The sequence below is a fragment of the Mandrillus leucophaeus genome, unplaced genomic scaffold (genome assembly GCF_000951045.1).
Source record: "Mandrillus leucophaeus isolate KB7577 unplaced genomic scaffold, Mleu.le_1.0 Scaffold307, whole genome shotgun sequence".
Lineage (NCBI taxonomy): Eukaryota > Metazoa > Chordata > Mammalia > Primates > Cercopithecidae > Mandrillus > Mandrillus leucophaeus.
Genome location: NW_012103221.1, coordinates 2,306,667 through 2,317,182, shown reverse-complemented (window position 1 = coordinate 2,317,182; position 10,516 = coordinate 2,306,667). Strand labels below are relative to the sequence as shown.

General features: G+C 46.8%; 1 protein-coding gene and 1 pseudogene across 2 annotated transcripts in view; one reads left to right on the top strand and one right to left on the bottom strand.

Annotated features, from left to right (window-relative positions):
• CCT4 (chaperonin containing TCP1, subunit 4 (delta)) overlaps nucleotides 1-5,225 on the bottom strand; it is a 41,328-nt gene extending 36,103 nt beyond the window's left edge. The window contains exons 1-2 of the mRNA XM_011987311.1: nucleotides 4,720-5,225; nucleotides 1,416-1,468 (exon numbers count right to left, since the gene is read on the bottom strand). Of these exons, the coding sequence (XP_011842701.1) occupies nucleotides 1,416-1,468; nucleotides 4,720-4,846 (180 nt within the window). The 5' untranslated portion in view covers nucleotides 4,847-5,225. The remainder of the gene's footprint in view (nucleotides 1-1,415; nucleotides 1,469-4,719) is intronic.
• A 390-nt stretch (nucleotides 5,226-5,615) lies between these two features.
• LOC105544727 lies at nucleotides 5,616-8,726 on the top strand (annotated as a pseudogene). The gene is made up of 3 exons (XR_001006813.1): nucleotides 5,616-5,620; nucleotides 5,752-5,756; nucleotides 7,971-8,726. The product of XR_001006813.1 is annotated as a 40S ribosomal protein S2 pseudogene (transcript).
• Nucleotides 8,727-10,516: the final 1,790 nt, after the last annotated feature.

The following is a 10,516-nucleotide window of genomic DNA, read 5'->3' as shown; positions in this document are numbered from 1 at the left end:
GGGAGGCTGAGGCAGGAGAATCGCTCGAACCTGGGAGGCGGGGGTCGCGGTGAGCCAAGATCATGCCATTGCCTGGACAACAAGGGCGAAACTTCGTCTCAAAAAAAAAAAAAAGAATATGCACAACTGTCCAACTTTACAAAAGAAAAAAGTGCCTTTGTTGCAGGGTAATCTGAAAGTGAAGAAACGCAGACACACAAAAAAGAAAAAAAGGAAAAATATTATAAAGAAGCACTTGCTATCTTTAATAATTTCGTATTAATCAGAAGCATGATTTCCACCATGGATGCCCTAAAGGAGTACCATGCAATGCGGTGAACACAATTCTTATAGTCAACACAGTAACTTTTTTCCTTTTTTGTCCTACAAAAAGGACAACAGCATTTTTGGGAAGGATAGATTTTCAAACATCCAGAGAGGAGAATAATCTGTAGTATCATCCAATGATCCTCCATTATTGTTTTACCTCCCAGAGACCCACATTAGAATACAAAGTTACATCCATAAGGAATACTAAACTGAAGTCCCAACACTTGGATTTATAATACTTTCCACTTAACTACATAATAGATACCTATGTTTGGGTGTGCATTCTCATCGTTTAAAAAGCATTAAACAAAGTATGAATTATAGTTTAGTCCTGTTGACTCCAAAGTAATCTCCTTCCTCTAAACTCCAGGTACCCTACACTTTTCACTATTTTTTTTGGTTTTGGTTTGAGATGGAGTCTTGCTCAGTCACCCAGGCTGGAGTGCAGCTGTGCAATCTCGGCTCACTGCAACCTCTGCCTCCTGGGTTCAAGTGATTCTCCTGCCTCAGCCTCCCACCTCCTAACTGGGACTACAGGTGCTCACCACCATGCCTGGCTAATTTTTGTATTTTTAGTAAAGACCGGGTTTCACCATATTGGCCAGGCTGGTCTCAAACTCTTGACCTTGTGATTCACCCACCTCGGCCTCCCAAAGTGCTAGGATTACAGGTATGATACACTGTGCCTCACTCACTTTCTACTATTTTTATTTATTTATTTATTTTTTGAGATGGAGTTTTGCTCTTATTGCCCAGGCTACAGTGCAATGGCGCAATCTCGGCTCACCACAACCTCTGCCTCCCAGGTTCAAGCAATTCTCCTGCCTCAGCCTCCCGAGGAGCTGGGATTACGGGCATGAGCCACCATGCCTGGGTAATTTTGCATTTTTAGTAGAGACAGGGTTTCTCCATGTTGGTCAGGATGGTCTCGAACTCCTGACCTCAGGTGATTTGCCCCTCAGCCTCCCTAAGTACTGGGATTACAGGTGTGAGCCACCACACCCAGCCCCATCTTTTACTTTTTAAACAGCACATCTAACCCTCCATCAAGGTCTTGCAGTGTGAACAGCAGTGCTCAATTAGTACTCAATGACTCAACTCTTTACCATTTTATCCATTCCTTTTGGTCCAAGGCTTGTTCTAATAGCATCAGCAACCGCTGCAGATGGAAAAAAGAAAAGAAAAGAAAAGAAATTAGAACTTTTTTTTTAAGAGACAGGGTCTTACGATATTGCCCAGGGTGGCCTCAAACTCCTTGGCTCAAGCAATCCTCCCACCTCAGCCTCCCAGAATAGCTGGAGGTACGGGAAATCAAGACTCCTTAAAGAGAGGTTTTTCCTCGCAAATGATCATTGTGTTCTTATTAGGATATGGTGCATAACAAATCACAGTGTCCACAGAAGAAAATTCATTGTCTAAAAATAATCTATTGGAAACAGAGTAAATAAAATAATTATTTTAAATGTATGATGCTTCACTTTTTTGTTAGTCAACGTACACAGTATTATTATTTTGAGACAGGGTCTCACTTTGTCTGTCACAAGGCTAGAGTGCAGTGGTGCGATCTCAGCTCACTGCAACCTCCGTCGCCTGAGTTCAAGTGATTCTCCTGCCTCAGCCTCTCGAGTAGCTGCCACCACGCCCAGCTATTTTTTTGTATTTTTAGTAGAGACGGGGTTTCACTATGTTGGCCAGGATGGTCTCGATCTTTTGACCTCCATCTGCCTGCCTCGGCCTCCCAAAATGCTGGGATTACAGGTGTGAGCTACCGCGCCTGGCCTAATATTTGTAATCAGCTTATGGCAGAATACATTTTGAGGATTCATCTCAACTTCCTTCAGATGTCAAAATGGTACAATCTAGTTAGGAGCTCTGAGAATTGCTATTTCCTCCATTCCTTAAAACAGGGCAAGCAGCAACAGAACTGTCTAGATCTAACATACTGATGGATGAGTATCCTTTTTCCAAAATGATTAGGACCAGAAGCGTTTTGAATTTTAGAGTATTTCAAATTAGGAATGCTCAATTTACATATAATTCACTTATTTGTTTACTCTGTCTAGTGTGTAATCTCTGAGAGTAAAGACATTTGTTCACTAATGTGAACATGGTATATAGGTGGCCTACAGCAAAAATTTACACTAACACCGCCAAAAGGGCAAACCACAATGGAAATGCTATAGAGCAAGATACTCTTAAAAAAATCCAACAAGGCCGGGAGCGATGGCTCACACCTGTAATCCCAGCGCTTCGGGAGGCTGAGGTGGTCAGGAACTCAAGACCAGCCTGGACAACATGGCGAAACCCCGCCTCTACTAACAATACAAAAATGAACTGGGTGTGGCGGCGCACATCTGTAGTCCCAGCTACTCAGGAGGCTGAGGCAGGAGCATGGCTTGAACCCAGGAGGCGGAGGTTGCAGTGAGCGGAGATCACGCCACTGCACTCCAGCCTGGGGGAAAGAGCAAGACTCCATCTCAACAAACCAATCCAACAAACCAAACAAAAACCAAAACTCTCACATCGTAGCTTTTGGTCATCATCAGTATGTTAAAAAACATCCCTGGGGCCGGGCACGGTGGCTCACACCTGAAATCCCAGGCACTTTGTGAGGCCAAGGTGGGCCATCACTTGAGGCCAGGAGTTCAAGATATAACGGGTCATCTTCACAGATAATTTAGGTGGCCTTTCCTTCCCACATGTACACCCTCCTCTGTTGTTTCAGTTCTCTGTTCACTTTTGTTTCAAAGGTTACTAAATTTCCCACTTATCTTGTTTGTTGAATATCAACCATATTATAAACTCTCTTGGCCCCCAAATTTCTTTTTCTTTTTTGAGACAGAGTTTTGCTCGTCGCCCTGGCTGGAGTGCAACGGCGCGATGTCGGTTCACGGCAACCTCCGCCTTCCAGGTTCAAGCGATTCCCCCCGCCTCAGCCTCCCCAGTTGCTGAGACTACAGGCGTATGCCACCACACTCGGCTAATTTTGTATTTTTAGTAGAGACAGGGTTTCTCCATGCTGGTGAGGTTGGTCTTGAACTCCTGACCTCATGTGATCCGCCCGCCTCAGCCTCCCAAAGTGCTGGGATTACAGATGTGAGCCACCCCGCCCGGACCAAAATTTATCTTTCAACGTTCTGTTCCTAATCTAATAAATGTAAGCTTCAACTATGGTCCCCAATTAACCTACAAACCTTCGTTTCCAGGTACATTATCTCCTGAACCTCCAAATGAATCCTAAATCTGGCCATTCTGACCTTTCCGACTCATTAGGCCCAAGTTAGAAATGATTACTTTTTCTTACATTCAGGGTTACCTATCTAATCACCATCACATTCCCAGTTACTTGGGCTGATGACTGCAAATACTTTTAGGGTGTATATGCATCTTTACATGCTTTCTCACTGAATCCTCACAGCAAGCCTACACGTTGGTTAAAAAGAAATGATCCGATAGCTGGGAGAGATTAAGTCAAATACTTTCCAGGACACCAGGCCTTTAACATCTGGCCTCAACCTAGCTTTCTAATCTCACCTCTTCCGCAAACATACTATTCTTCAACCCAAAAGAAATACTATACTCAATATACAGTCGGGCAAGATCTCTAAACCTCTGTCCTGACTTTTCCTTCCAGAGTTTTCTATCTCAACTCGATTTCTCTTAATCTTAACTCTAAAAAGCAAACATTTCCTCCTCAATTTTATAGGTAAGAAATCTTTGGCACAGAGGTTACAGGTCACTAAGACATGAAGTAACGGAAGCAGAGAATGAAACTCTGGTCTGATTTCCAATGCGTGCCACACTCTTCTACAAAAAAACCAAATAATTGTTTCTTGATTTGGCTGTGCACATGCAGAGACGACATCAACGTAACTTTCCGCAACTATTTCAAACAAGACACGTAAGTCGGTTCCTACATCCATTCCAGTACAATGAGCCTCGCCCCAATTTAGACGCGGAGTTCACCCAATTCGTCTCAACAGCTGTGTCAAGTGAAGTTTATTTAATACCTCTTTAAGAATAAGAAAGCTGAAACATACTGTACATTCTACCAGTTCCAATAAGCAGATAAGCGACAGCCCTTAAGCGTCAGACCCCTCGGGAAGACTGCACGCAATCCTCGGCATTTTGAACTGCTTTCGACTTCAATATGAATGATGCACAATGCAGGATGAAAAACTATGGAAGGCTAAGACGCAAAATGGGGCAAGTTCAAAGGCCTCCATACTCCGGGTTGGCAATCATCGGCAGAAAAACAGGAGTAAGGATCCCTTCACTAGGCTGCTTCCACAGGGAGGACAAGAGGGGAACACCCGAAAGAACGTGAAAAGAGCCAAACCAGCTCAAGCCCACGGTGAGAGCGCAGAGCTCAGCCCCGCGGCCCCGCGGGTCAGGCCCTGAGAGTGATACCTTTGGCGGCGGAAATGTTGCTGAAGCGGATCTGGGCTGGCTTGTCGCGGTCCTGATAGGCGCCTTTTCCGCGGCCGCCGGCAGCCCCGGCAGGCGCCCCGCTCCGGGGTGCCACATTCTCGGGCATGGCAAAGTCGGCTGGGTCTGGGTGGGCTCGGAAAGGACGGATGGACCCGGATTCTGGCCGGCCGCAGAATAATAACGGTAAGCCCTCACTGCCTTCACGAACCTTCCAGAAAGCGGCGCCTGCGTCGGGAGAAGGCGGAGGCAGAGAAGGGGGCCTTCCTTGCGGCGCGGCGCTGACGTGACGTAGAAGGCTGTCCGCTGCGCGCCGGTTGACGTCGATGTGTGCGGGGAGCTCCAGACCGGCGAGGTTGTACGCACGGGGCGCTGTAGGTGAAGAGCGCCGGGGGGCGTTTACGCGAGACAGCAATGACAACGCGCGATTTAAAAGGCGAGTGCTGAGGACATCCGCATTTCCTCACTCCACCTCGCACGACTGTGAGGTTCCCTCCTTTTTTTTTTTTTTTTTTTTTTTTTAATAGAGAGTCTCACTCTGTTACCCAGGCTGGATGGAGGGCAGTGGCTCAAAATCTCAGCTCACTGCAGCCTCCGCCTCCCAGGTTCAAGCGATTCTCCTCCCTCAGACTCCCGAGTAGCTGGGATTACAGGCGCCCGCCACCACGCCCAGCTAATTTTTGTGTTTTTACAAAATACAAAAATTTTTTGGGGACGGGGTTTCACCATGTTGGCCAGGCCGGTCTCGGACTCCTGACCTCAGGTGATCCGCCCGCCTTGGCCTTCCAAAGTGCTGGGATTGCAGGCGTGAGCCGAGAAGCCCGGCCTTTTTTTTTTTTTTTTTTTGGACAGAGTCTCGGTCTGTCGCGCAGGCTGGAGTGCAGTGAGGCGATCTCGGCTCACTGCAACTTCGAGCTCCGGGGCTCAAGCGATCCTCCCGCCACAGCCTCCTAAGTAGCCGGGACGACAGGTGCCCGCCACCATGCCCAGCGAATTTTTGTATTTGCTGTAGAGACTGGGTTTCGCTATGTTGTCCAGGCTGGTCTCGACCTGCTGGTCTCAAAGCGGTCCACCCTTCTCAGCCTTCCAAAGTACTGGGATTACAGGTGTGAGCCACCGCGCCCAGTGGAAGGTCTCCTTTAACTCCGGCTGGACCTATCTGCGCAGTGCGGTGGGCACCGGAATAACTCCCTAAGGGATGTGGCTGAGTCTGTTTTTGCCCGGCCACATAGACCTTCTTTTTATGCAGTTTTGCTTATTTTGAAAGGGAGTCAGAAAAGGGAGATTTGGAATGAGTGGAGGTTTTTCTTTGCTTTAAGTGTCGAGGTTGGTTATCTCGTATTGGTTGGTACTGGGTGGTAGAGGTTTGACAGACTGCCAAATCAGGTCTGTCTAGTTATCACCACCCGCTTGTTCTACACTAGTGTCTCCTGCATAATATAGCCACTGACTCTTAGGGAGTGTAAACACTATAATAAAGATCATTTAATTCCGTTATCTGCTAAGCACTGTGCTGAACCTTTACAAGTTTTATCTCATTTAGTCCTCACGATAATCCTTTACTTAAAAGGTTAGGGAACTGGAGCCCAAAGAAGGAACTGAAGCCCAAGGTAAACCAGTCAGTAGATAGAAGCAGTATTCCGATACAAAGCAAGGACCAGAAGCCATGAGCTAAACTGCTGGTCTCCTATGACCACTATATTTCAGTAAGGAAGTTATGAGATGAGGTTCGTTGAATGTTCGCTCACAATTATTAAGCGCCTGCAAAGTGACAGATGCGTGTGGTAGGTTCAGAAACAAATGTTCAAAGGTACTTAATCTTGTAATCATGAGGTGGTGTTGTTTTGTTTGTTTTTGTTTGTTTTTTGAGACAGAGTTTTAGCCCTTATTGCCCAGGCTGTAGTGCAGTGGTGCCATCTCGGCTCACCGCAACCTCCACCTCCCGGGTTTAAGCGATTCTCCTGCCTCAGCCTCCCGAGTAGCTGGGATTATGGGCATGCGACGCCACGCCTGGCTAATTTTGTATTTTTTAGTAGGGAATGGGGTTTCTCCATGTTGGTCAGGCTAGTCTCGAGCTCCTGAACTCAGATGATAGGCCCACCTCGGCCTCCCAAAGTGCTGGGATTGCAGGCGTGAGCCACCTTGCCTCTCCGTGTTGTTTTTTTAACACACATTTAGCATATTAGCACTAGGGGCCTGGCTTGGTAGCTCACGCCTGTAATCCCAGCACTTTGGAAGGTAGAGGTGGGTGGATCACTATAGGTCAGGAGTTTAATACCAGCCTGGCCAACGTGGCGAAACTCCATCTCTACTAAAAATCAAAACATTAACCGGGGGTGTAATCCCAGCTACTCGGGAGGCTGAGGCAGGAGAATCCCTTGAAGCCAGGAAGTGGAGGTTGCAGTGAGCCGAGATCGGGCCACTGCACTCCAACCTGGGCGACAGAGCAGGACTGTCTCAAAAAATAATAATTTAAAAAAAGGGATATTAGCACTAGGGAATGAAGATCCATAAACCTCTGAAGCCGACTTCTCTTCAGAGGACCAGAATACTCCCAAGTAGCACATAGATTCTATGGTTATTTGTTTAGACAACTGATGTAATATATTGGAAACAAGTGGGTGATGATGCATTAATTTTGTGGTGTAAAATACTGGATTTGAGCATTAATAGCTCTGCTCCTTATTAGCTATGTGACCTAAGGAAGACCACTTAAATCCTTTGGGTCTCATTTTCTTCATCTATGAAATAGGAGGGTTGAACTAGATGATCTCTAGGGGCTTACTAAACTCTACTAGTTCTGTCAGTGTAAGGAGTTGACCTGTCAGCCATAAAGAACAGAGCAGAATTTAGAAGATGCCATTATTGGCTTCTTGGGACAGTCTTAAAGTTTTGAGACATACTTCAAGTATCTGAAATGTTTCAAGTTATAAAGATTTTTCTTTTTTTGTGAAATTGAAATTGTTTTTGTTCCTGGGATTAGGCAATAAATAAATGTTAAACATCGGCTTTCATCAGTGTTAATGTACATTATTTCTCCATTAAAATGGGATTTCAACAAATATTAAAACATAAACATGGCCAGGTACGGTGGCTCAGGCCTGTAATCCCAGCACTTTGGGAGGCCAAGGTGGGTGGATCACAGGAGTTCGAGACCAGTCTGGCCAAGATGGTGAAACCCTGCGTCTACTAAAAATACAAAAATTAGCACTAGTGTCTCCTGCATAATATAGCCACTGATAAGGAGTGGATGCCCGTCACCAACCTGGGCCGCTTGGTCAAGGACATGAAGATCAAGGCCCTGGAGGAGATCTACCTGTTCTCCCTGCCCATTAAGGAATCTGAGATCATTGACTTTTTCTTGGGGGCGTCTCTCAAAGACGAAGTTTTGAAGATTATGCCGGTGCAGAAGCAGACCCGTGCTGGCCAGCGCACCAGGTTCAAGGCGTTCGTTGCTATCGGGAACTACAATGGCCACGTCGGCCTGGGTGTTAAGTGCTCCAAGGAGGTGGCCACCGCCATCCGTGGGGCCATCATCCTGGTCAAACTCTCCATTGTCCCCGTGCGCAGAGGCTACTGGGGGAACAAGATCGGCAAGGCCCACACCGTCCCTTGCAAGGTGACAGGCTGCTGCGGCTCTGTGCTGGTGCACCTCATTCCTGCACCCAGGGGCACTGGCATCGTCTCAGAGCCTGTGCCCAAGAAGCTGCTCATGATGGCTCGTATCGATGACTGCTACACCTCAGCCCGGGGCTGCACTGCCACCCTGGGCAACTTCGCCAAGGCCACCTTTGATGCCGTGTCTAAGACCTACAGCTACCTGACCCCCGACCTCTGGAAGGAGACTGTATTCACCAACTCTCCCTATTAGGAATTCACTGACCACCTTGTCAAGACCCACACCAGAGTCTCCATGCAGCGGACCCAGGCTCCAGCTGTGGCTACAACATAGGGTTTTTATACAGGAAAAATAAAGTGAATTAAGCCTGGAAAAGAAAAAATTAAATCTTAATCAAGTTCCTAGATCCAACTACCAATGAATGGGTTTACAAAAAATACAAGGATTTCTTGTATTCATGAATGTGAAATGTGATGTAAATGTGAACTAGAAACCTTTCAAGGAAAACTAAGAAAATCAAATATACTTAATGAAACTAGGCCTCTGCTTCATTTTACTATTGCAAGCTAAACTTAAAAAAAATAGAATGATGCTATATATATATTTTTTTTTTTAATTAAAAAAATTTTTTTTTTGAGATGGAGTCTCACTCTGTAGCCCATGCGGGAGTGCAATGGCGTGATCTTGACTCATTGCAACCTCCACCTCCCAGGTTCAAGCAGTTCTCTGCCTCAGCCTCCCAAGTAACTGGGATTACAGGCATGTACCACCACGCCCAGCTAATTTTGCATTTTTAGTAGAGGCAGGGTTTCACCACATTGGCCAGGCTGGTCTCAAACTCCTGACCTCAGGTGATCCACCTGCCTCCCAAAGTGTTGGGATTACAGGTGTAATCTACACCTGGTCTAGAAGAATATATTTTTAAAATAGTACCATGAGGATGCAATCAATAAGATGTAGAACGTGAAAAACTCTTTAGGACAAATGACCTATAAATAAATTGCAAGAAAATTAACAATAACAGCAATGAAGATGAAAGGGTAACCTGTGGAATAAGAGAGATTTAAGAAAGTGAGAGATTTAAGACAGCCAGGAGAGTGACATCAGCAAAATGGGAGACCAGGAGCTACCTCACTTGTATCTCCCCACAGCAACAATAATTTTTAGCTTTTCACCTGTCCGCAGATAAAAGTACCTCTGTTGGGAACTTTGGGAACTAGATAGGAGACTGTGAAACCCTTGTGGAGCCCAAGATCCAGGAAGGCTGTTTTGAGACAGCAGAACTGCACCCAGGTAGCAGACTCATTGATCGAGGTTGCAGCTCCAGTCTTGGAAATGGTGCTACCTCCCTGTGGACTTGGCTACAACCCTCTTTGGCCTTGGTCCTGCTACTAGACCATCTACTTAGGGACCTGGAGGAATCATAACTACTTGTGTCTCAGGTGACAGGCCCACCAACATCAGTTTCATAGCAGACCCTGAAACAACTGTAAGTCTCAGCTCCAGCCCTCCTCACTGTGGTCTGAGAGCAATCCTGCCCATGAAGAGACCCACGGGTGACATGACTATCCATGCCCCAGGAAGCAGGCCTGCAGATTTCACTCTTGCCTGTGGACCCTGAAGCAGCCTAGTGACTTGGTTCCAGCCCCTCTTAACTACTGTTAGGGCCAGTACTGCCTGCCCAAGGGCCCACCCAGTGACCTAGCAGGAAGCTTACCAGGAAACTGGAGGAAGCCACGCCAGTCTATGCATCTGGTAATAGGCCCGTTGTCTGCAGACCACCATCCCAACACCAGCCCTACTGACCAAGGTCCTGGGGGCAGTCCAGTCCACCCATGGACCAGACAGGATCCACACCCATTAGAGCCCCTGGTAACAAGCTTGCCAACCTTGCCAACTGTGGACCCAACTGTGGACCCCACTGTGGACCCAGCTCCAACTCCATTTGAGTGCAATCCCATCAATTCAGGGACCCAATAGGAGAAGGCCTTTTCCTTGTAAAACTAGTCTATAAAGACTGGAAGAGGTGTTTGTTCCTTTTTTTTTTTTTTTGTGATGGAGTCTCGCTTGTCGCCCAGGCTGGAGTGCAGTGGCGCGATCTCGGCTCACTGCAAGCTCTGCCTCCCGGGTTCACACCATTCTCCTGCCTCAGCCTCCAGA